We start from the raw sequence: 27,754 nt of genomic DNA on the forward strand, positions 1-27,754 counted from the left end.
CGTAGCGAGGGGGGGGGGGGGCGGGGGGTGCGGATCGCACCGGGTGACACCATTTAGGGGGGTGACACCAAGGCAAAAAATAGTAAATATATAGAGAAAAACTCGAGGGGGGGTGCAAATCGAAAACTCGAGGGGAGGGGGGTGCAAATCGAAAGTTTGAGGGGGGGGGGGGTGCAAATCGAAAACTCGAGGGGGGGGTGCAAATCGAAAGTTTGAGGGAGGGGTGCAAATCGAAAATTTGAAAGTTTGTCCCTGGGAAGGGTCTCTATGCCTCTGGGGGGGGGGGGGGGGGGTGACACCATTAAGTGCCGCACCGGGTGACACCCGACCTCGCTACGCCACTGTTTGGATTAGTACTGGTTATAACTGGTTATCGGATTAGTACTGGTTAGTGACTGGTTAGTAGATTAGTACTGGTTCATAGATAAGTACTGGTTAGTGACTGAATGGTGGATTTGTACTTTTAAGTGTCTAAACAGTGACCTCTTTCTGGTGTTTAATTATTGATTTGTTAATTTCTAATTAGTGTCTAATTAATGCTTAGCCATTGACTGATAATGTTGTATTACTGTCAACTGTTCCAACTCAGAGCGTCGAGTTTAACAACAGCCAAGATGTCCAGATACCACCAAACCCTGATCTCACTTCTGCTCGTGTGTGTCTGCCTATCGTCTGCTAGAGCACAGGATGACCGGTCTTTCATTGTAAACGGTATTGGTGGCTAAATTTTTTATTGAAAATTAATGTTGTTTTATTTAGTAATCAAATATATTTTAAATTTTTCAATTTCTAATCAAATTCGTATTATATTCCAAAATGAACAGAAGCATTTATAGGGAAAAAAGCAATAAAAATGCTAGTAAACCTCCTAAATATTTCCCAATAAATTTTCCAGTAAACTCCAAGAAGAACATTTTTTTTTAATTAAGAATTAATAGTAAAACTTCCTTTAAAAATTCCTACAGAAATTCCAAGTAAATTCTCATCTCATCTCATCTCTAGCTAAATAAATAAACTTTTAGTTGAATAACTAGAAAATGGGACGGCGTGGTCAATCTGTAGAGCGCCAGACTACTAACCCGAAACGCTCGAGTTTGAATCCAGGTTCAAGTCAGCAGAACGTTCCTGAGTCCACCCTGATTCGTGACTAAGTGATTGGTAAATAACTCAGGTTAGGGAATGTAATCCCGGCTGGGCATAGTGCTCACCACACTATCCCTTCAATTGCCACGTTCACAGAAAAAGGAGAACTCTGCTACATTTGCCCCACGGACCGTCATGTTCAAAAAGGGAATTTTTCTTAACTAGAAAACATCCAAGATAATAAACCATGAAGTAAAGTATTAATAAAATTATAAGATATTTTGCAAATATCCTAAGTTAATTATATTCTGTCATGGTCGCAAACGATCGCAGAAGCATTTAAGTATCTTTAAAACGGCCTTATGGTCTGTCGGCCTTATGTCCTGTCGGCCTTTTGTCTTGTCGGCCTTTTGGGTGTCGGCCTTTTGTCCTACACCCCAAGATATTTGAACTATTAAAAATGTACTGGATAAGGGGGAGGGGGGTTCATGGAAAATAAGAAAAGAGAAAATATCTTTTTCTAATCCATCTTCTTTTCTAAATCTACAATTTAAAATATATTCAAATTTGTTGGTACCCAATTTATCTTAATAATTAAACGATCTTGTGAATATTTTTAGCAAGACATCTTTTTCCAATACATTTCAGTGATTAACGCTTTACGTTTAAGGCGGAAGGGAATTTATATTTATTTTATTAATTTTAGTGCAATTTAATAAAACTGTTTTGATTCGTGTTTTGCTCTTTATTTTAACACGTTGAGTGTTTTGCTTTTTATGTAGATACGTTGTTCTTTATGTGATAGTTGTATTGTAGTTTCTGTAGGTGCATCTTTTGTTACTTTTATTGATACATGTTTTGTGTTTGTTGACAGATCTGATTTTTTGCTTAACTTAATTGGTGTTTTGATGTTTCTTGTAATATATGTTGTGTTGTATCTCATGTAGATACTATATGCTAAAGCACCATAGACTTGGTGTTGTGTTACTGATGTAGATACATGTTGTGTTGTGATGTATGTTGTGTTGTTTCTGATGTAGATACATGTTGTGTTGTTGATGTATGTTGATTTGTTTCTGATGTATATGCATGTTGTGTTGTTGATGTATGTTGTGTTGTTTCTGATGTAGATGTATGTTGTGTTGTTGATGTATGTTGTGTTGTTTCTGATGTAGATGCATGTTGTGTTGTTGATGTATGTTGTGTTTAACCTGATGTAGATACATGTTGTTTGTGATGTAGATGCATGTTGTGTTGTTTCTGATGTAGATGCATGTTGTGTTGTTTCTGATGTAGATACATGTTGTGTTGGTGATGCAGATGCACGTTATGTTTTTTTATGTAGATGCATGTTGTGTTGTTTCCGATGTAGATGCATGCTGTGTTGTTGATGTAAATGCATGTTGTGTTGTTGATGTAAATGCATGTTGTGTTGTTAATGTAGATGCATGTTGTGTTGTTGATGTTAATGCATGTTGTGTTGTTAATGTAGATGCATGTTGTGTTGTTGATGTTAATGCATGTTGTGTTGTTTCTGATGTAGATGCATGTTGTGTAGTTGATGTACATGCATGTTGTGTTGTTTCTGATGTACATGCATGTTTTCTTGTTTCTGATGTAGATGCATGTTGTGTTGTTTCTGATGTAGATGCATGTTCTGTTGTTGATGTAGATTCATGTTCTGTAGTTGATGTACATGCATGTTGTGTTGTTTCTAATGTAGATACGATATGAAATAGCACCCTAGACCTGGTGTTGTGTTGTTGATGTACATGCATGTTGTGTTGTTTCTGATTTAGATGCATGTTGTGTTGTTGATGTAGATGTATGTTGTGTTGTTCCTGATGTAGATACAATCTGCAAGAGCACCCTAGACCTGGTGTTGTGTTGTTGATGTAGATTCATGTTGTATTGTTTCTGATGTAGATACCATATGCAAGAGCACCCTAGACCTGGTGTTGTGTTGTTGATGTAGATTCATGTTGTATTGTTTCTGATGTAGCTACCATATGCAAGAGCACCTTAGACCTGGTGTTGTGTAGTTAATGTAAATGCATGTTGTATTGTTTCTGATGTACATGCATGTTGTATTGTTTCTGCTATAGATACCATATGCAAGAGCACCTTAGACCTGGTGTTTGTCATCGACGGCTCCAACAGCCTGGGTCCAACAAACTTCAACACGATCAAATGGACGGTGGCACAGGGTGAGTATCCTGTCGTGCATGATATATTAGTGTGTGCACGGATTTAAGTTCACAAGTCCGATTCATCTTTGGTGTACCCTAAGTTTATTTTATGTGGGTACCCAATCGTGCATGATATATTAATGTGTGCACGGATTTAAGCTCTCAAGTCCGATTCATCTTTGGTGTACCCTAAGTTTATTTTTTGTGAGTACCATATCGTGAATGATATGCAGCGTAGGCACGGTTTCCCGTGAGAAAGATCCCAAGATAATTCTATTTGAGTACCTTATAGTGTATGATATATTAGTGTGTGCACGGATTTAAGTGCAACTCAACTTTGGTAATTCCTTACTTAATTTTGGGTGAGTACCTTTATAGTGCATGATGTATAAATGTGCGCCTAGTATATGCTAGAACTAACACACTTTTAGTAGATCGTGCCTGGCTTGCGCAAAATCCAAATTTATTTTAGTAGATCGTGAGTTAATTCACGGCTTCACGTGAATAAAGTCCAACTAAACTTTTGTAGATCCTAAGTTAGTTTTATGTGAGTACCTTGTATTGCATGATGTATAAGTGTGTGCCTGGTTTTGTGAGCGAAGGATCCAACTCACATTTTGTCTATGTTATGTTGTGTATGGAATCCTGCGGTACTGGTTAAGTAACCATACAACTACATAATAAATGATAATCTCTAAAGATATATGTGATTGTAATTCTCTTCTCAAGACCTAACCCAGTTCACGATGTAAACTCACCTGAGTGTGTCATGTGATTTACAGGTACGACAGGTAACTAATAATAGATTTTTTTTATTTCCACAGCCATCGGGCAGTTGTCGTTTGGTGTGAACGAAACGCGGGTTGGCGTGGTACTCTATAGTACCCATGTCGCTGATGTTATTCCATTGCAGACGAACTTGACCTATCTCCAGCAAGGTACGTAACTCTAGATGATAATATTCGTGGTTATTGTTCTTGGGTTTCTTAAAATAAAATGTTATGTTTTACAGGTAAATTTTCTCGATCGTAGTTTATCAAAATTCTTATTAGTAATTTTTATTGAATTTGACCAAAATAGTCTACCGTACAAATCTTCCTGGTAATTTTCATTAATTTTTTTTCTCTTCAAAGCAGACTTGTGTGAAGGATAATTTTTCAATCGGTATCGGTGTATAGGGATTCGGTTTAAGTTTAAGCGAATATAGATATTCTATAAAATTTACATCTATAATTATTTTTATTTCGTCTCGGTGTGTGGGTGTTGGAGTTATTTTTGGCCTGTATGACCCAATTGTCGCCCACTTCTACTTTTTAGCTCACCACGATATCAATTAGTCTTGCTGGTCTCAGTGCTCATGCTACATACAGAAGGCTAGGGTCTATTTTTGTTTTCAGCCATCCTAAGCTTGGACTACCCTGACGAGGCCACCGCGACTAACCTTGGCATTGTAGAGGCCACGAGACTGCTCACTGAGGGGTCAAGGCCGGACGTCCCGAGGGTCATGATGATCATCACGGACGGGTCGTCATCTTACCCGTGAGTGTAGCGACCGTGTACATGCTTATCAGATATACCCGTTATGGTTTTGTCGTAGTTACCGCGCTAATATCATATCATTAAATTATTCAACTTAAGAATACCCTAAGTCTAAACCTACAAAGTAAACATATTACATGTCAAAAGAAGATTCAAGTACACACGCACATAAATACACATATAGCCTATATATATATATATATATATATATATATATATATATATATATATATATATATATATAATTATTTATTTACTTATTTACTTATAAAAATACATACAAATATATAATTTATGTGTGTGTATGTCTATATATACTGTATAATGTATAAGTAAAATTCCCTTTCAAACTGACGGTCTATAGGCAAGTGAAATAGAGTTCACGTGTTTCTGTCACCTTGGCTTGTGAAGAGATAGTGTGGTCAGCACTATGACCAACCCCCTTTACTTTCCCAAACGTGAGTTAGGTACCCATCAGAACTGCCCTGTGTATTATGTATACCCTACTATATAAATGACTACTGTTCTAGAGAAGAGACCGAGTACGTGGCCTTAGTTGCCCAAAGTCAAGGCATCGCAATCTGGGGTGTAGGAGTAACAGCGATTGCTAACATTGCGGAGCTGTCGAAGTTAACCACATACGGCACTAAAAATGTAAGTAATCTCAGAAATAAATTCTTTTAGCATTATTTCAGTCAATCTTGTATTCAACGACCGCCTTCAAGTTGATAAATCTAAGTGTTGATAAAAGTTTTTTATAAATATTTGTTTCCACTTTATTCATTTTTCCAGACTTTGGCCATAGAAAACTTCTCAATATTTTCTGTCCAGCTGACAAATTTGACACGGACAGTGTGTGAACAGACAGGTGAGTTGTTGCTACTGGCCAGTACTGGCCTCACTACAGCCGGCATATAGCTGTTGGTTTAACATTTCTTTGACACGATGTCTTTCATTGAGAAAATAATCACCCTAGTTTAACTGTTATAGAATATTTCATAGTTGAATAGACAAATCAGAATACTGCAAATCAAACAACTAAATAAGAGCATCTGTGCATATCATTTTATTATATATATATATATATATATATATATATATATATATATATATATATATATATATATATATCATTCGCTTAAAAATACCCCTGTTAGAGTATCATTTTGCATCTATAAACTTATTCTGAGTGTTGTTTCTTTCACTATTGAAACTTCATAATTCTCGCACTAAGTACACCGACTCCATTAAACGTAGTTTTTATTGACACGAGAAATGAATCAAAACTCCCACACACTGTGTAGAATAGCGCTTAGAACGTAGTTGATGGAATCCTTACTCAGTGTGACCTCATAATCCCCCACCCCCTCCCAGATTTCTCGTTGTTGCTTGTTGAAATACGGAAATGTGTTTGCACACACGAATTCGCGAGCAAATATTACACTTATGTGTGCTTAATAGACGGGTAAAATTGCTAGTATTTAAGTAAACACTGCCGTATATTATTCCTGTTGTCCTGACTAACTAAACAGGTGATATCACTTTTTATAGCTACGTAAGTTTGACACGAATAATTTACACATGTGGGCAGCATATGGATGAGAAATAATTTTATTATTTGTATTTAATGGGTACTCTAATGTGTAAACTGTAAATGTGTAAAACACATGCAGTTAATTTAAACACTGTAAGATATGTTAAATGATTTTAATTCGTTTATTTAAAAGTAGATATCAACGTAATGATAAACAGAGAGGGTTTTGTTTTGTTTTTGTAAAAATAACCTGTTTATTTTTCAGATGTTCTCTCTACATTTACCATACCATCAACCACAACAACTCCACCGAAGACGACCACTACAACAACTACAACAACAACCACATCTACTACAGCAACCATGCCAATAACTACAACTACATTAACAACTACACCTACTACGACAACTGCGGTAGAAACTACAACGCCAACGACACCAACAATGACATTGACATCAACATCAGCATCAACAACAACCGCGCCAACCACGCCAACAACGACAACAACATCAACGACTACACCAGAAACGACAACGGAAACCACACCAGTACCCAAAACAACCACGCCAACGACGACTACATTTATAACTACAGAGACAACGACAGCAACAACATTAACTACAACAACTCCGCCGAAAACTGAAACGACAACCTTACCAATAACAACCACACCAACAGCAACCACACCAACAACAACCACACCAACAACAACCACACCAACAACAACCACACCAACAAAAACCACACCAACAACAACCACACCAACAACAACCACACCAACAACAACCACACCAATCACGACAACAACCACACCAACCACGACAACAACCACACCAACCACGACAACCACGCCGACTACAACAACACCAACAACAACCACACCAACAACAACCACACCAACAACAACCACACCAACAACAACCACACCAACAGCAACCACACCAACAGCAACCACACCAACCACGACAACCTCACCAACCACAACCACCACGACAACCACACCAACAACAACCACACCAACAACAACCACACCAACAACAACCACACCAACAATCAAACCAACAACAACAACCACACCAACAACAACCACACCAACAACAACCACACCAACCACGACAACAACCACACCAACAACAACCCTACCAACAACAACCACACCAACAACAACCACACCAACAACAACCACACCAACAACAACCACACCAACAGCAACCACACCAACAGCAACCACACCAACAGCAACCACACCAACCACGACAACCTCACCAACCATAACCACCACGACAACCACACCAACCACGACAACCACACCAACAACAACCACACCAACAACGACAACCACACCAACAACAACCACGCCAACAACAATGACGACAACCACACCAGCAACAATAACAACAACAACACCAACAACGACAACTGCTCAAACAAAGACAATGACAACAACAACGACAAACCCACCGACAGCAACAACCACACCAACAACCATGTCAACAACAACTGAGTCAGATACCACCACAACGACGACCTCACCATCGCCGACCACTCCATCAACCACATCAACAACAACCACGCCTATAACTTCAACTACCACACAAACAACTACGCCTGACACAACCACAACAGCAACCACTCCAGCAACCGATACAACAACAACAACGTCTACAACTCCACCAACACCAACCATCACATCAACAGTACCAACTACGATACAGCTAAGTGACAAGCAGTATAATCCCAAGCCACCTAAAGGTATGTTAGAGTTTCTTTTTTACCGTCATTTGAAAGCCTAAAAATCTTCAGGACAAATTTTTAGAAAATACCTATATAGTCATTGTTCATGAATTTTTCATGTAATATTACTCATACCACAACTCTTCTTAATAGAAAACGTATAGTGGACATGTTTTTTAGTATACGAATGTATACGAATGGGGGTTTATTGTGTTGTTAAAATGTGTTGGTTGTTTTATTGGTCAATGTAATATATATATAGCTATTCGAACAAAGGATAGATCAACTGCAGTTTTTTTTGTATTTGAAGATTAGTTGTGATAAAGTTTATATTTAATTACTTTTTTTTTTATTTGAAGATTGGTTGTGATTAAGTTTATTGCTAAAAATTAACTTTACTTTCGAGTTTGAGAGTATAATTATAATTTAAAATTTGAATTATTTAAATTTTTATTAGTTGTGTTTAAGTTTATTGCTAAAATTTTAATTTATTTTTGAGAGTATATTTTTGTTATTTAAAATTTGAGTATGTCTGCTCATTATATTTACACTTACACTTACATTTTGGCGTAGATTTGTGTAAGGATGGTCGAGTTCTTGGCGGTGTGGGCCACGCCCTATATCCAGGAGATTGTACAAAGGTAATCAGTAAATACCTCGAGTAATTGTATACAGGATATAATCTATGACGTCAGGTAATTAAACAGCGTTAAAACTGATATATTAGTTACTTGATTAGTCCTCTTTACTCCTTGTTGAGCATAGGGCCTGGGCCTTAACCTTTCAGCGGTCGCCGGCTGTTGATTTCGCAGCCTCCCAAGACATCCCTGTTGGCTTCAGCTCTTCTATGTCTGTCTTGGGCGCCCTCTCTTCCGCCTTCCCTGGGGGTTCCACTCAAACCCCTAGCGTGTCACATTAGTCAGCCTTTCACAGTGTGTATCCCATCTATCGCCACTTCCTCCTTATTTCTATTGTCATGGACTCCTGAAAACTGACATATACGTAGCTAAATTTTTGTTTAAATTACTAACATGTTTATCATCGTATTTAATATATATATATATATATATATATATATATATATATATATATATATATATATATATATATATATATATATATATATATATATATATATATATATATATATATATATATATATATATATATATATTCACCTATAAGTCATTAGTCTTTTTTTCTTCTCCTTTCTTAATTGGTCATTATTGGTCATTAGTGTTATTACATGTCTTTCCTTACAGGTGATACAGTGCTATTATAATAACGTAACCAACCAAACACTAGCGGTAGTTAGGACCTGTCCATCTGGTCAGTTCTGGGACCAAACGTCCTTGACGTGTGCCTCAAGTTGGAAGGTTACGTGTCCATTTGGTAAATAACCCACGAAAACTTGTCTTTATATCTGATTTAATTAAGCTATGTTTTTAATTACATGAAAAAAATTTATTTAAAAACTACTTTTCTCCCTAATTGGGGACGGAGTGGTCTAGCGGTAGAGAGCTGCACTGCTAAAACTTGTCTTTATATCTGATTTAATTAAGCTATGTTTTTAATTACATGAAAAAAAATTATTTAAAAACTACTTTTCTCCCTAATTGGGGACGGAGTGGTCTAGCGGTAGAGAGCTGCACTGCTAACCCGTAAGTCTTTAGTTCGAATCCGGGTTCAAGTCAGTAGACCGTCCCTGAGTCCACCCAACTCTGATGGGTACCTAACTCACGTTAGGGAAAGTAAAGGCGGTTGGGCATAGTGCTGACCACACTATATCTTCATATGCCGAGGTCACAGAAACAAGTGAACTCAACTTCACTTGCCCCATAGACCGTCAGGTTTGAATGGGAAACTTACTTACTTTTCTCCCTAATTCTTTAAAACGATTTATCTGAAAATGTTCATATGCCTATGTCGTGATAATCCGGACCTTAGTAAGTAATCCTTGTTTACCCATTCAAGACATTTTAAAGATCAACCTCAAATTTCAAAACTAGGTATTGTTAGCATAATTGAATGTCTATAAGTGATTTTTTATGATGTTTTATTGTGGATTAATTACTTTGTTTCTTACAATTTTATTTCATTGAGTTATTTTACATTATCACGGTTCACAGAAAAATGCGCAAACAGAAAACTGCGCAACGGAAAACTGCGCGTATAAAAATACTACTTATACTAATACACTTTAAGTGTGTCATATTTCGTGGAAAAGTATTTTATTGTTGTACAATTTACATGTGGTCATTCTTTGTTAATGTCTATAAATGCTCGATTTAAGAAAACAAAAATGCTTTTCCGCACTTTTTTTGCGCAGTTTTCCTTTGCGCATCTTTCCTGCCACCGTGACTTTTTATCATACATATTTATTTTTCAATGGACACCAGCGAGAAAAGTCTCAAAGGTATTTGAGAGGTGTATAAATTAATTTAAAAATCTTGCACAGCGTAGTTACAATTAATATGGTTATAAAATCCTGTATGTCTGGTTTTTTTCGGACTTTACTAAAGATTGGATGTATTTGATGTTTATAATATTTTCGGTAACTAAATAAAAATTTAAAAAAAGCAAAAACAATTTGGTTTTCACGTGTAATGGCGACATAAACAATGGCATCCTGCTATTGGATAGGCAGCCATTGATTTTATTGTACACATTGTAAGCTAAAAATAGAAAACTAGGTCATGGGGTTTTAAATTTGCATTGTTATTTAAAAACTTGATCTGCAAAGTTTTGTAAACAAATAGTTATCGATCACTAAGTTACTGTACAGCCAATCAATATTTGTCTTACGAAAGTGAAACATCCGGTTATAACTTAGGCTTGATGAAAATAAATAGAAATGTAGCCTTAAACTCAACAAATTATTTTCAAGTTCTCTGGATTTGCAACTTTTATAGCATTTATTCTAAAAATATAAAATTTCTAAATTAATTTTAGGCTTAAGTTTTTATTTTTTATTTTTTTTTACGGTCTAAATCTAAAAAGGACGTTTTTATTCCATGTCAACAACATTATGGAAGGAATCTCGTCAACTCGCTCGCCTCCATTAGTATCAATTATTTTATAAACATTTGTTATATACATTTTTTATCGAATCATTTTTTTTTTGTCACCAGATAAATGCCAATCAGATTGTCAGCTAGATCCCATATGGGATAGCTCATTAGCCTTCGACGAGGAGGACGAGGTCGCCTATCCCATGCCTAACAACGCGAGAGGGTACTACGTCTGTGTGGATGGAAGGTCCCACCCAAGGTGCTGCCCACGTCACTTCCGGTTTGTGTCTGGCATCGGCTGCACCATTAGCCTGGGGACGTCTGAGAGCTGTGGGGGACGGGACGTCTGCACTGACGGTGTGGGTAGGTGACGTCAGGGTGGTGTGTGTGGGTTAGTGTGTGTATGTGTGTGGGGGTTAGTGTGTGTATGTGTGTGTGTGGGTTAGTGTGGGTTAGTGTGTGTCTGTGTGTAGGTTAGTGTGGGTTAGTGTGTATGTGTGTGTGTTAGTGTGTGTATGTGTGTGTGTGTGTGGGTTAGTGTGTGTATGTGTGTGTGTGGGTTAGTGTGTGTATGTGTGCGTGAATGTGGGTATATACGCATTTAGTTGTGTGTTCTTGTATAGTGGCGATTGTGTGTATGTGTGAGTGTGCTTAAAGGTGTGTTCTGTGAGTGGGTTTTTTAATATTTTATTTTGTACGTGTAAATGTGTGTTAATTCACTTGGTATGTTCATCTGGTGTATCGTTATGTTTGTTTATCTTTCCGTATACATACCTGAGCATGATTGTGTGTATATGTTGGGACGTAGGTTTTGTTTTGTTTTGTTTTTGAGGAGTGAGAATGTATGTGGTTGTGTCCATAGACTCCATACATTCATATTTGCAAGAGTCATCTTAGCAAGTGTATATTTCTTTTATCTTTCTCAAGGATATACATAGTAATTGCTATGCTTTTTAAATAAAAATATATTTTAACTCTTCCATAATTACGATAGAGAATTATGTCTACAACAACTAACCCACCTCCTTAAACTACTCTACATGACAATCGATGACTTTTAATGAATTGACTGACGCCCAAATGTTTATCTGTAGGTTATTGTGAGGAAGCGCCAGTATGGGGGTCCCCTAGGTCGTATGGTAATCTGAAGGGATTAATGTCCGGCTACATGACTTCCTGTCTGTATGCAGACTTTGATGTTGTCGAGTGTAGGTGTCAGGTGACATCGTTGGATGACAAAAGTAGGTGTCACCATTGAACTACCACTAATTCACAATAGTAGGATCAATATATCATCATTTTAGTACCATTATAACTATCTTAGTACTACTATATCGCCATTTTAGTGCAACTATATCGCCATTTTATTGCAACCATATCGCCATTTTATTGCAACCATATCGCCATTTTAGTGCAACCATATCATCATTTTATTACCATTATAACTATTTTAGTGCAACTATATCACCATTTTAGTGTCACAATATCACCATACTAATGCAACTAAATCACCATCTTAGTGCAACTATATCACCATTTTATTACCATTATAACTATTTTAGTGCAACTATATCACCATTTTAGTGTCACAATATCACCATACTAATGCAACTAAATCACCATCTTAGTGCAACTATATCACCATTTTATTACCATTATAACTATTTTAGTGCAACTATATCACCATTTTAGTGTAACTATATCACTATTTTAGTGTTACCATTTTAGTGTAACTATATCACTATTTTAGTGCAACTATATCAACATTTTAGTCCCATTTTATCACTATGTTAGTGCCACAGTATCACCATTTCAATGCCACTATCACTATTTTAGAGCAACTATATCACCATTAGAGCAACTATATCACCATTTTAGTCCCATTTTATCACTATGTTAGTGCCACAGTATCACCATTTCAATGCCACTATCACTATTTTAGAGCAACTATATCACCATTAGAGCAACTATATCACCATTTTAGTCCCATTTTATCACCATGTTAGTGCCCCTATATCACCATTTTAATGCCACTATCGCTATTTTAGTGTCACTATTACCAGTTAGTCCCACCATATCACCATTTCAGTTCCAATATATCACCATTCTAGTGCCACTATATCACCATTTTAACACCATTGTATCACCATTTCAGTTCCACCACAGCAGCGTAGCGAGGGGGGCGGGGGGGGGGGGGGACATATGTCCCCGGACGCCGACCTTAAGGGCCGCCAAAATGGGTTGGAAAAATAAATTGAAAGGTTGAGGGGGGTGCAAATCGAAAGTTTGAGGGGGGAGGGGTGCAAATCGAAATCTCGAGGGTGGTGCAAATCGAAAAGTTTGTCCCCGGGCGCGGGTAGGGTCGCTACGCCTCTGTTCCACCATATTACCATTTTGGTGCCACTATATCACAATTTAAATACCACTATGTGATCATAACTAACAACAGTATTCTATTACCACTGTATCTCCAGTGCACTACCATTGTATCACCATCGTATTCTCACTATATTAGTATCATAACTGTAAAACAATTCCATCATATCTATAAATATAACTTAATGTAGCACCATTGTACATCTACTGTATCTGAAATATACCACTATACATCACCTATGTATCCCATTTTCATTAGCACTGTATCACCATTAAATCACCTCCAGTCTACTACTGTATCCTAATTTTATCATTATAATACCCCCATCTATCCCGGCTTTTAGAGTTTTCAACAGGAAACTTTTTAATCGTCTGAAGTTTTATAATTCATATTAACTAATTGAAATGCTAATGAAATAATGATAATTGAAATATTGTTCTTGTTTTGTTTTTGTTTTGTTTTCTTGTTGTTGTTTTTTTTAGAAGAGTGTGCGCCATATTTTGAACACAACGCAACACTGACGTCATCCAATAATACAATACTGATACCAGATGTACAACGTTCTGATGAAGATGTCAACACACTTAAATTTAGGTGAGTCTTGCCGGGGTTCGATCCAGCGACCTCTTGCTATGGTCATGTAAAAATTAACTCCGACAACGTTAATCCTGCCAGCCTGTTTAACCAGTCTCAACCCCATCCCCCCACCCCACAGGTTGTCAATGACGTCACCGGGCTTCCAGATTCTTCTGTCACGTGATCCGGATTGTCGGAAATCTACCGGGCTCAATATGTGGGCAGACGAACTAGGGCTGTATGCAGCAGTCTACTACAAGGACCCCCGACAACAAGACCCTATTGTCGCTTCTCTACCGCTGACAGTAGGTTCATCAACATTGTTTTTATTTCAATATTAGGTCCATGTATATAGTACCCTTCCGGAACACCATGTTACAGATGAAGTAGAGTATATGTTTCTCTTAGGAAAGGATATTTACTTTTCCTGATTTTATTCGTGTATGTGTCAGCTCTATCAGTCGAATATGCCGTACCTCTGTATTATAATGTATCAGAAGTTTTTTTTTTATATTTTCTTCTTCTTCTTCGTTCTTAATTTTACTGTTGGACTTAACAAAATTAAGGATACGAGTCAACTGGTTATGCGCCATTTAAGCCATTGACTCCGATTTTTGCCTGCTTTTCTTTTTAGATTTGCTTCCATAACCTTTGTCCAACTAAGAACAAACTTCAAGGCAGCAGTTGTTTGATTTTGGAGTTGTCTCTCCTATAATAGTTGCTGTCCCCAGCTATTGAGCCTCATCTGCCCGAGGGTTCGATTTCGAGACGTTTCGGTTTAGAAACCATAAGCTTTACCGAATCAACCCCTTATTTGTTAAATAATAGTCACATTTTAGTACGAGTAGAAAGTTATTCCTAGAAATTATAATTCGCTTACAAATTGATGTTTTATATTTTCTCAAAATTCCGTTATATTTCACACTTTTTCTGTTCCTAAGTATTATAATTCCCAATACTTGATACGGTTTTATATTTCAAAAAATATAATTCCATATATGGTTTAAACCCTAAATTCATTAAAATTACAATTCCCAAAATAGTAGCCTGCAAATTCCTATCTGGCTTATCAGCCTAAATTTGGTCTAGATAAACTATGATAAAAGTAAAAAAGCGTTGGATATTTAGACTTTATGTAGGCCAAACTTTATGGAAAAAAGACGCTTAGTTTCATAAGTAAAGTTCCCTTTTTAAACCTGACGGTCTATGGGGCAAGTGAAGTAGAGTTCACCTGTTTCTTTGACCTCGGCATATGAAGGGACAATGTAGTCAGCACTATGTCCAGCCGCCTTAAGTTACCCTAACGTGAGCTAGGTACTCCATCAGAGCTGGGTGGACCCAGGAACGGTCTAGTTACTTGAACCCGGATTCGAAATCGAGACTTACAGGTTAGCAGTCCAGCTCTCTACCGTTAGGCCACTCTGTCCATTAGTTTCATAAATCCTCTCTTTATTTTCCTCTAATTCTATCATCAATTTTTATTTGATATTTACAATGAATTTGAATAGTACGCCCTACTTGTTATGTCATGTCTTCACAGAATTTGACTGGAGAATTTGAAGTTCTAGTGATGCATCATGGGAGGTCATTGACCCTCAGTGTTGTCCAAGACACGTATCAGACGGTGACCACGGTAAAAGGTAAGGAACCTGCAGCATTTCAGTTGAGGGGGTGGGGTGGAGGTGGGGGTGGTTGAGGGGGTGGGGTCGGGTGGTGGTGAGAGGGCAAAATAAAAAAATTTTAAAATTACGTCACGCTTTTTTTGTGACGATTTTTACCTTCCCTTCCTTCTCCCCTCCGTCACGCATCGTCACAAAAATACCAGATCCCGCCCCTAAAAATGACGTCACGCCTCAGCCTATAACCCAACCCCCCCCCCCCCCCCCACCCTTTTTGGAAATTGAACTTGCATTTTTTAATACATTGATTTTATTTATTTGTTTCTAAAATCAATTTCTAGTACATGTTATTAAAACAGTTTTCTTAAAATCAAAATAGCGGATAAAATTCGTTTTAAGGCGAGATGTCACACTATCTGAGCCCCCCCCCCCCTCCCCCTCATCACACACAGTCAAAAAATTACGGCTCCCCCTCCCCATACACGCGTGACATCATTTATGAACAACACCCTTATTATAAGTATGATTTTTTTAACAAATGTATCTAGTAGGCTACATTTAAAAGAAAAAGATGGTGATATGTCTATGAGATTTTGATTTCGCTCGCCTAGAAATACCAGACTAAGAAAGGTTAATTTTGGTAAACCCCCTACCGACCTCGTGTCCTGAGTAATGCCTGTTGATTTCTATTTGAAACCCCTCAAGGGATAACGCCATAAGCGGACGACCACGACCCCCACACTTTTGATTCACCGCCACTGTGAAGATAGCAGATGTTAACATCAACAACTGAATAGATGGGCAGCTTGATAGACCTTAACATTAATGCATAACATTAACATAGCACCACATATTAAACAGCATTGTTATTGTTATTTTTAAAAATGTAGGCCGATCTACATTTATACACATTAAATAAATACTTAAGAAAATAGTAAAATAAATAACATGCTTCTACTACTACGCCATATGGTGTAGAACTAGTAGGCTGAAGTATTTTAAAAAAAAAAAATTTGCTGAATCTCAATGCGAATAATATTAATCTAATTGATTTTTTTTGTCAACATAGTGTGTGTATAGAAAGGAGCAATCGCACTAATTTCTAACGGTTCTATGGTGTAGCGGTTATCACGTCTGCTTTACACGCAGAAGGTCGCGAGTTCGAGCCTCGCTAGAACCTACTTTTAGTTTTTTCATTTTATTCATCGGACCTTTTTTGTATCAGCACTAATTATAGACTATTAAATAATTTCATACTCTTGAGGTCTTATTTTATATTTGCAAGCTTCTAAATACTGAACTAGAACCTTTCGATAGCCTACAATCTCCAAGTAAGGTTGTTCGAGTAAAATTTCCTTCTAAGAAAATCCATAATTTTTCACCGTTGTAAATGTCGACATTTGTTTTTAGTTCCTCATCTCAAGATGTGTCGGAGCTGTTTGGAAAAGGTCACGCTGACGTCACAAGAAGATAATGTTGCCATCAGAAAGGTAAAAACCCACGTACGTTCACATAGTGTTATGTGTTAGATTCCACAGGTAAAAAAAAATCACAGGTGGGGGGGGGGGGGGTATAAGAGTATATCTCTGGGGGTTTGATGGACAGAATATCATCGATTCATAGGGCATGTCATGTGGGGATGAGAAGAGATTTTTTTCAGGCATCTCTTTGATGGAGGGGGCATAACATCATCCCCCCCACCCCCACTTTCCATCCCCAAAAATGAAAAAAAAAACGGATAATGTATATAGAAAAAAAAAACTTTTCCAGTGCCCCCCCCCTACCCCGGAAATTTAAGTGCGATTTTTTATTGTATGGTTTTGATATAAAATCGAATTTCATGAAGAATAAATCAAAGTTGATTTTTATTTTTATTTTCAGGTTCAGCTGTATAATTGTAAACTTCCAGTTATTTCAATCAACACAAAGAAAGATAACTGAATATAAATACGTATTACAAGATCTTAACATTTGCTTCCCCTTTTTTATTGTCTTTTTAATATTGTTATTGTATTAGATTAAACATTACTGTTCTGGTGATTTGTTTCATCCAATTGCGGTGTGAGGTTATCATCCTTTGTTAAAGAATCAGCTACTGCCATATGAGGATAATCTTTTGCGGTATTTGGAACGTCACAATAAACATGGATGGGGGGGGGGGGGGGAGTTCATGAAGGCTTTCTTAAAAGAAGACTGGAAAATTATGACATTTTTTTTTTTTTAAATTAATAACTTTCAAACGGATTGTGTAGAAACCAAATGGGAAAAAGAAGTCAACACGAGTTGGGATTCCTGTGTAACCACTGTTTCTTTCAGGCATTTCATCAGGGAGGGAGGGGTGCGGTGTCCTCCCCCACCACGAAGCACGTCTACCGTCCTTCCCCCACTACTCGGAAAATTTAGTTTCCCCGCCCCCCGGTTAGTTTCAAGTACCCCCCCCCCCCTCCCCCCAGAGAAAAAAGTCTGACAGAAACGCTGTGTGTAATAAATACACTCACATCTGATGGGTAGCTTTTCGCGAAGAAATGCCTCTATTCAGTTCAGGATTCTTAATGGGCGATAATCAGTGGCTCGCTACTCCACGCCGCCGGTGTCAGATCCAATAGGTGATCTGGGCGGTTACGCCCCTTTGTTACCTGGCCAACGTTTTCGCTATTGATGACAGGGATGGCTGTCTTGGGCGCCCCGCGATCCGCCTGACCGGTGGGTCGCCATTCAAATGACCAGTCCAGTAAGTGTCATGGGCGGTTCCAGCCCCTTTGTTACATAGAGTTAGTCTGACCAACGTTTCGGTTGGAGCGGTGGGTCGCTATTCAAGTGGCAGATCCACTAAATGGTTTGGCCACACCCAGGGAAATGTAAGAGCTAACGGCAACTGTAGATCAAAACCCCCGGGTGCGTGTGGTAACCCGCCCCTTTTATAGCCCTAACCATTGCTCGTAACTACCCCTAGTTACATATATATATATATATATATATATATATATATATATATATATATATATATATATATATATATATATATATATATATATATATATATATATATATATATGTATGTGTATTTGCATGTGCATGTGCATGTGCATGTACATGTACATGTACGTGTATGTGTATGTGTATGTGTATGTGTATGTGTATGTGTATGTGTATGTGTGTGTGTATGTGTATGTGTATGTGTATGTATATATGTATGTATATATATATATATATATATATATATATATATATATATATATATATATATATATATATATATATATATATATATATATATAGGCCTATATATATATATATATATATATATATATATATATATATTATATATGCATATGATATATATATGATATATATATATATATATATATATATATATATATATATATATATATATATATATATATATATATATATATTATATGCATATGATAAGGGACCCCACCCCCAAAATATTACGCCAGTGTTCCCGCACAAGTTTAATCTGCTCCTGACACCCACACATCCCACACTTCTACCCACACGCTGTTGAGAAAGCGGATGTAGACAATCCACAAGACAGTGATAGTGTTAAAGACGTACGCATTGATGCAAAACCTACCAACATAATTTAACAGCTGTTACGTAGGAATTTAACATATTGTATCCACATCCAAATCTATAGTAACTCAAACATAAAATAAATAGCAGGAACCTACGCCATATGGTGGACATAATCGAATTGATTTTCCGGTATTTTATCTGAATGTATGAATGTATTCGCTTCAACTGTAACGGTTCTATGGTGTAGCGGTTATCACGTCTGCTTTACACGCAGAAGGTCGCGAGTTCGAGCCTCGCTAGAACCTTTTTTTTTTAGCAAACTATTTTAAGCGCTGTCAAATTGATTAGTCAGTAAATTATTAAACAGCTGAAGTAGTTCATTTTAATTGTATATGCTCCTCTTCCAACTTAATCCAAACGATGACGTGGGCTTAGTTTGTTTTAAAATAACACACTAACACACACCCTTAATGGAACTCATTACGTACCAAAAATCAGCTGTGGTGCTTGAACTTGAACATAATAAAATTTATATACATATTCCGAATTAATTATAATTTATATAGATATCTGCATAATAAAAATCACTGATGGAATTTCACCAACCTCTTGGCATTGAATTGTGGTTGAATAGGAAAAACAAATCACCCCTGACTTTCAAGATAATGAACCAGATTGTTACTAGTTTTTTCCTTCCCATGGTTGGTACGGGGCATAGGCTCGACGCTCGTTGGTGTTGCGTCTGAACAAAGAGAGATGGGATATGGAGGGTCGTCCATAAATGACGTCACATTCGTAGTGGGGGAGGAGGGTCTGTATTTTGTGACGGTGTGTGATGAAGGGGAAGTGTGTGTGTGGGGGGGGGGGGTCAGATGGTGTGACATTACACTATTGCATTATAAAAAAGCAGAATGAAAGAGGCGGTTGACCTTAAGCTAAGAGAGGAACAAGCAGGATTCAGGAAGGAAAGATCTTGTACAGATCAGATAGCCACTCTTAGAATTATTGTAGAACAGACGATAGAATGGCAGGCCCCGCTTTACATCTGCTTTGTTGACTTTGAGAAGGCCTTTGATAGTGTGGATAGGCAAACAATATGGAATCTGTTGAGACACTATGGTGTACCTGCTAAGTTAGTGGAAATAATCCAGCAACTTTACAATGGATTTTCATGCCAAGTTAGCCATGCAGGGAAACTGTCTAAAGAGTTCCAGGTCAACACAGGTGTGAGACAAGGATGTCTGCTGTCGCCCCTCCTCTTCTTGGTAGTTCTCGACTGGGTGACACGCACAGCCTATGCCAGTTCTGGAAAAGGTATTCAGTGGACACTCACGGTGAAACTAGAAGATCTGGAGTTTGCAGATGATCTTGCCTTACTCTCGCACAGGCTACAGGACATGCAAGAAAAAGTTGATGCATTAGGAGCCATCTCGCAGCGCGTAGGTCTGAAGATCAACAAAGAAAAGACGGAAATGATGAGAATTAACAATAAACAGGAGGCTCCAGTGTCAATAGACGGAAGACAGGTAAATGATGTGCAAGAGTTTGTCTACCTTGGCAGCAAGATCAGCAAAACGGGAGGCACAGAGGAGGACATACGCGCTAGAGTTAATAAAGCCCGCTGCGCTTTCACAGTCCTGCGACCCATATGGAAAAGTTCGGCCATCTCCATTACCACAAAAATTAGGATATTTAACTCTAATGTCAAGGCAGTTCTGCTGTATGGAGCAGAGACATGGAGAGTCTCCAAGGCAAGCACAGCAAAGATACAGACCTTCATGAATAGATGCCTTAGACAGATACTGAAACTGAGATGGCAGGACAAAGTGCCGAACTTGGAACTATGGAGGAAAGCTAGGCAGGAGCCTATATGTGTGCAAATAAGAAGGAGGAAGTGGCGCTGGGTGGGTCACACACTGCGAAAGGCTCACACAAATGTTACACGCCAAGCGCTTGAGTGGAACCCCCAGGGAAAGCGGAAGAGAGGGCGCCCAAGACAGACCTGGAGGCGGAGTCTTCTTGAAGAACTGAAGCCAATAGGGATGTCTTGGGAGATGTCAAAATTAATAGCCGAGGATAGGAAGAAATGGAAGGAAATGGTGGAGGCCCTATGCTCCATAAGGAGCAAAGAGGACTAAGTCAAAGTCAAGTCAAAAGTCATTATAAAAAAGCAATGTTAGAAAACGAATCTTAGCGGTTGTTTCGCGCTTTAGAACTCTTTTAATAAACTGTAATAGAAATTGATTAAAATACTGTATGTTGACAGAGTTCAGGTGAGATTTTGGAAAAATATCGATGTTTTAAGAAATATTCAACTGCAATTTCGAGTGCGGGGGGGGGGGGGGGGGGTGTAGGTTGAGGTGTGACGTCATGTTAAGGGTAGTCTTGCTTTTTGTGACGAGGAATGACGGAGGGGAAGTGAAAAACAAAGTCATTTATGGATGATCCCTATGACAAACTGTAAAATATTAACACAAAAACAAAGCCCAGTTTATGGACTGCAGTAGTTAGTGGTATCAAAGGTATCGACAGGTGGTAGATCTAGTCGCGCAGCTGGGTGGTGAAAAAAAAACAGATCTAGGGTTTATACCTCACCTACTAACCCAGGACAAGACTTGGTTTGGTGACGTTAAGTGGTGTGGGACAGAGGCGTAGCTAGGGAGGGGGGGGGGGGCGGAGCGCACCGGGTGACACCATTTAGGGGGTGCAAATCGAAAGTTCGAGGGGGGTGCAAATCGAAAGTTTGAAGGGGGGGGTGGTGCAAATCGAAAGTTTGAGGGGGGGGGGGTGCAAATAAAAAAATTGAGGGGTGGGGGTGCAAACCGAAAATTTGAAAGTTGGTCCCCGGGAAGGGTCGCTACGCCTATTTGGGAGGGGGGGGGGTGACACCATTAAGTGCCGCACCGGGTGACACCCGACCTCGCTACGCCACTGGTGTGGGAACGAGGAACAAAGACAACACATTAAAAATAAATGAATAAATAAATAAATAAAAGTCAGAATATGTTGGTACTAGCACCCAAAACGATGATGCCAGTAGAAAATGTATTAATTTACAGAAATAGCATGGCAAAGGCATCAATGACTCGCTTGGCACGGTCTAGCTGATGTAGAAAGACTTGCAAGTAATGGCCGATCTTCCTCGAGGTAAGGGGTTCCCAACCCTGTGCCTGTCGAAAACAGTAGATGACGAGGCCATCAGCATAGAGGCTAGCGTGGCATCCAGAGACGATATCATTGATATAAAGGTTAAACAAAGCACCTGAAAGTGGTGAACCTTGTGGCACACCAAGAGGGATGTCACTTCTCTTGGAGAAGGCAGAATTGAACTTGCTCCAAACGTGGTAACCAATTAAAAATGTAATTATAAATTACAGAAACAGTCGGGTGAATTAAAAATGTAATTATAAATTACAGAAACAGTCGGGCGAATTAGACCTTCGCCCGCTCAGCCTGATCCAAGTGGTGAATATATGCCCTGAGGTAATGCCCGATCTTCGTGAGCGTGATCAGCTGTGCCTTGCTGCGACCCCATAGCTGGTCATCGGTGATCGGGCGACCGTTAGAGAAAAGTTGTTCTCTTAGGTACTCCATGCCGGGACAGGCGAGCACGTGTGTGGCGGTCTCATTTTCGGTGTGACAGAGACGACACGGGGTTGTAACTCTACCATGTGGCGCATCAGGGCAGGTTTTTATGTACCCATTGAGTCTTGCCCTGGCAATTATGATTTGATGGTAACGTGAGAGGGCCCACCACACATCCACTTTCCTAATAGGCCTGGGCAACCTTCTTTTCAGCTCGGGCAGGTCGGTGGAGTCATGCCATTGTTTAAGCCACCAGGCGCGTACTTGTTTCTTGACAATAGATTTCGCCGAATTAAGAGTGCAGGGCGGAGTCTGGACAAGGTAGTGAAGCTCTGAGCCGTATTTGGCGAGCTGGTCGGCTTTTTCGTTGCCTGGGATCCCGACATGTGATGGCACCCATTGAAAAGAAACAACGGCACCAACACGTCCAAGCTCACGGCATAAGACAAGGATTTCGGCAACATGATCGTCCGCTTGCAAATATTGATAATGTTGGTTTGCCAAAGCTCGAAGAGTAGACTGAGAATCAGTGTGTAAAAAGATGTGAACAAGTCCATGAGCTGGGAGGACATTCAGACGAAGGTAGTCCCGCACTTTCAATAAACTCTGAAGGATGGCGGTCTGCTCAGCCATGGAAGTGTTTCCAAAGAGGGGCCCGCATTCTTCGATGTCAGCCCAAGCGTTGCTATCACTATGAAGACGGAACTTCCTCTCAATGCAGAAACCAAATCCACTTAACAGAGAATCTGCGCCGGGTGTGGATCCATCGGTAAATACAACGTAGGACCCATCTGGATAAGCGGAAGAGATAGTAGAAAAAACGTCCCTAGACTCCCCAGGACAGGTGGGAGTGCTACCGGCTAATGTGAAAGCGATAGAAGGCATCCTTCGCAGACAATGAGGTGGAAATGGCGGAACAAAAGAGATCTGTCGGCACGCTCCTGGATGAAAGACGGTCTCTATCTTGTCGACAAAAGAGCCAGCCAAATCAAGAAAGCTCTTCTTAACCATCCTGGGTCGAACAGTCAAGAAGTGGTCATACATTTGCCGCATTGGATCGTGCGGTGGTAAGCGTCGATGCCTCTCAAAGGCAATCATCATGGCAGCTTTCAAAGTGATTTCTAGAGGCTCGATATCAGTCATGATTGAAGCAACGATATTGGAAGAATTTCTAGTCAGACCAGAGATGAACCTAACAGCACTAGAGTGTCGTGCAAACAGGTCTTGGAGAGCCCGATCAGCAGCCAGTAACAAAATGGGGGAAGAGTAATGAAAAATTGATCGAACCATGGACAGGTAAACGGTGCGAAGAACGTCTGTTGTGACTCCCCAACCACTAGCAGCAAACTTGAAGAGAAAAATTCTCTTGTCGAAATTGATGGCCAGTTCCCTGACATGAGCTGATAAAAGTAGCTTTCTGTCCAAAATTACTCCAAGATACCTTGGATGCTCCTTATAAGGAATGGATGTGTCCGAACAACGTAGATTCAGTGTATCTAAATGTTTCGAGAGTCCAAACAGGTGGTAACATGATTTAGAAGGGTTGATCTTCAACTGCCACTGCCGACAGTAGGCGGCTATGGCATCCACATCAATTTGAAGATTCCTCTCAATTTCAAGCAACCTCTTGGCAGATGAATAAATAACCAAGTCGTCTGCGTAAAGGCTAGACTGGCAACCCAGCCGACGGACAATGTCATCTATGTACACGTTAAACAAGAGAGGTGAAAGTGGCGAACCTAGGGGAACACCTCTGGAAATTTTCCGAAACTTAGAGAAGGCCGAATGAAACTTGGTACGGATCCTGCGATTAAGTAAAAAACTTCTAAGCCACTGGTAAAGCTGACCGCCAACTCCCTTTTGTAGTAATTTATAGAGCAATAGGGACGGGTCCACCCGGTCATAGGCTTCGGCCAGATCGAAAAACACCGCACCGGTACGTTGTTTGAGTAGAAAGGCCTCACGTATGTGCTGTAAGAGGCGAATGACAGCATCAATAGCGTGTCGTCCTCGCCGAAATCCAAATTGATTAGGAGAAAGGAGGCGATCCGTTTCCAAGTGGTATTCGAGACGAGCACATACCATCCGTTCCACAACTTTCCCTAAGCAAGAGGTTCTGGCAATGGGACGATAGTTAGAGACGTCCTGTGGATCCTTTCCTCGTTTTGGAATAAGGGTTATAGTGGCCTGCCGCCAGGCTCGTGGGACCTCTCCGTCTCTCCACGTCTTATTTGCAAGCGCGAGGACAGCTTTAAGGGCGACGCCCGATAAATGTTGTAGCATTTCATAAGAGACGCCGTCATCGCCGGGTGAGAGGCCGGCAGTGGTCCTCTTTATAGCATCAGCGAGCTCCCAGGAGAGGAAAGGCGTGGAAAAGAGTGCAGAATTATTCCTCCTCACCTGGTGTTTCTCCCTGGTGACACGATGTCGATGTAGAACTTCTCTATCGACCGAAGGGGGAATGTCATGTCCAAGACCACACAGCCGCCGATTCATCAACTGGGCTCGGCCGAAGTCGGTATATATTAATCCTTGGCTGCTCCGTAGAGGAGCATTTCCAACTTGGGGCTCAGTTTCTCCTTCCAATACTCGGAGCAGTTGAAACATTCTCCGATCTCGGTTGCGGGGATCGAGAGCGGCAGTCTTCTCGGACCAAGTGCCCCTGTTCAAGTGAAGTAGAGCCTTCTCAATCTCGTGCGTGAGACGTCTGTGGTGCACAATCTGTTGAGGGGTCGCCCGTCGTCCCATTGAGCGTCTCAGCGATTTTCTCTTAATGCGGAGTCTCCCCAGATGCCGAGACCACGGCTGACTTCTCTGGACACTTGCGACGTTGACCGGAGCCCGGGGGATGGTGATGCGGGCGGCCTGGCGGAGGGAGGCTGCGATCTCCTCGGCTAGGTCGTCGACGCTGCCGTGTCTGGTACTGAAGCCGGCCAGAGTCTTGTCGCATTGTTTGGCAAAGGCGGACCAGTTGGCTCTCTTATAGATAAATCTAAGAACGGTAGTAGGGCGGTCATTCTTAGAAACTCGAAGAGTTAAAGTAGTCAGGATAGGCAAATGATCCGAACCGCAACTTGGAAGCACTGTGGTAGACGAGAGAGGAAATAACTTGGCCGACATCAAAGTTAAATCGGGCCTAGTTTGAGTAGCATTGCGAAGAAATGTAGGCGGTGAATGCTCACCTTGTGCGTGCATCAACCCATTCTTGTCGATAAATTTCTCCACTGCTAGACCGACCCGATCATGTCTGTGGTAACCAAACCGTGGCGACCAGGCGTTGAAATCCCCGGCGAGAACGGTATTTTTACCGGTGAGCGCGGGGAGTTTGACGGGTGAACGCTCTGGTTGGTACACGTTATAAAGCCAGTAGAGTTGTCCATTGAAATGGATTCGGTAACCACATACGTCTGTGAAAGATTTCTCTGTCCTGTTCTTGTTCCCTTTCGACAGATTGGCAATGGGGGAAACGCAGATAGAATCTTTAAAAAGAGCCGCAAGACCACGACAGGAACGATTGGTACAGTGACACTTATAGAAATGGTAGCCGGCGGGGGGACGGTAGGTATTCCGACCGTTTCCAACTCCAAGAAGAGTCTCTTGGAAGAAAGCAACATCGATCTGTCTATCGATAAGGATTTTGTTAACTTCAACTTCCTTACCGTGAAGACCACAGACATTCAATTGTAAAAGTCGAAGCTGGGTGACATTCCTGGAGGATCGATTGAAAGCTTTTGACATTTCGAAATTTAAGTTCAAAAAGTAAAAAGAACTGCTGGAGAATAGCTTGAGAACGAATAACGGTAAAATGGCGCTATGTTTACGTAGGAAATGACGCGGAACGCAATCTTTTGGTAGCTAAGTAGCTCCTCTTTCCCGCACCAAAGATGAACTCGATGCGCACCAAACGTGAAATGCAGCTAAGGTGAAGATTTAAGCCTGGAGAGCCAAGGTGGAGAAAGGTAATCATTTGTAACTGACGTGGCTCAAAGACTGATCGCCGTCAATCGGTTGGAGCAGGGGCGTAGCGAGAGGGAGCGGGGGGTGCGGACCGCACCGGGTGACACCATTTAGGGGGGTGACACCAAGGTAAAAAATAGCAAAATATATAGAGAGAAACTTGAGGGGGGGGGGGTTCAAATCAAAAACTTGAGGGGGGTGCAAATCAAAAAGTTGAGGGGGGGTGCAAATCGAAAACTTGAAAGTTTGTCCCCGGGAAGGGTCGCAACGCCTCTGAGGGGGTGACACCATTAAGTGCCGCACCGGGTGACACCCGACCTCGCTACGCCACTGGGTTGGAGCACACGGTAGCAGCGTGAAATGGACCAAACAAGGCCAAGAGAGCCACGAGGTAATCAAATGAAACTGTCGAAGCAAAAAGATTGGCCGCCACTGGTCGGAATGCATTCAACAGCGGTAGGGGAAAAGAATCTAAGTACATAATTGAAATATGGACTTTTAAAAATATCCGTAAACGGCCAGGAGAGCCGATAACCCAAACTAGGGGGGAGGGAAAAAGCGTCAAGGAGGGAAAGATCAAACCAACGTCTTGAAAAACGGGAGGGCCCTTGCTATTCCGAAAGACATTTGGAGTTCCTTCATTAAATACCAACCCCGTGGAAGAATGAAAATGGTGAATGTCTTTCGTAAAGAAGCAGAAAAAGAAAGCCTCTAGTGAACTAGATCCAGAGGCGTAGCGAGGGGGGGGGCGGGGAGGACATATGTCCCCGGGCGCCGACCTTAGGGGGCGCCAAATTGAAAGTTTGAGGGGAGGGGTGGTGCAAATGAAAAGTTCGATGGGGGTGCAAATCGAAAATTTGAGGGGGGGGGGGTGCAAATGAAAAGTTCGAGGGGGGTGCAAATCGAAAGTTTGTCCCCGAGCGCCGGGAAGGGTCGCTACGCCTCTGACTAGATCTAGTAGTAGTGTAAATGAGAGAAAGGGAAGTTATAGAGTTCGAAATAACTCTCG

General features: G+C 40.3%; 1 protein-coding gene and 2 non-coding genes across 3 annotated transcripts; all 3 read left to right on the plus strand.

Moving 5' to 3' along the window:
- Positions 1-614: 614 nt before the first annotated feature.
- On the plus strand, positions 615-17,644 carry LOC131955620 (mucin-2-like). Its single transcript, XM_059319810.1, has 16 exons — positions 615-711; positions 3,189-3,290; positions 4,097-4,210; positions 4,670-4,811; positions 5,342-5,465; positions 5,604-5,679; positions 6,611-8,098; positions 8,654-8,721; positions 9,343-9,472; positions 11,212-11,454; positions 12,186-12,332; positions 13,951-14,062; positions 14,184-14,349; positions 15,585-15,684; positions 17,074-17,153; positions 17,545-17,644. Exons 1-16 carry the CDS (start codon positions 615-617, stop codon positions 17,602-17,604), a joined length of 3,249 nt encoding a protein of 1,082 aa, XP_059175793.1. The 3' UTR covers positions 17,605-17,644.
- Trnav-uac (transfer RNA valine (anticodon UAC)) lies at positions 16,771-16,843 on the plus strand. Its single transcript has one exon. It is a non-coding gene; the product is annotated as a tRNA-Val (tRNA).
- Positions 17,645-19,435: 1,791 nt separating the features above from the next.
- Trnav-uac (transfer RNA valine (anticodon UAC)) lies at positions 19,436-19,508 on the plus strand. Its single transcript has one exon. It is a non-coding gene; the product is annotated as a tRNA-Val (tRNA).
- The last annotated feature ends 8,246 nt before the right edge of the window (positions 19,509-27,754 follow it).

The sequence above is a fragment of the Physella acuta genome, unplaced genomic scaffold (assembly GCF_028476545.2).
Source record: "Physella acuta isolate Inbredline_101_S28 unplaced genomic scaffold, ASM2847654v3 ptg001088l, whole genome shotgun sequence".
NCBI classification, from domain to species: domain Eukaryota; kingdom Metazoa; phylum Mollusca; class Gastropoda; family Physidae; genus Physella; species Physella acuta.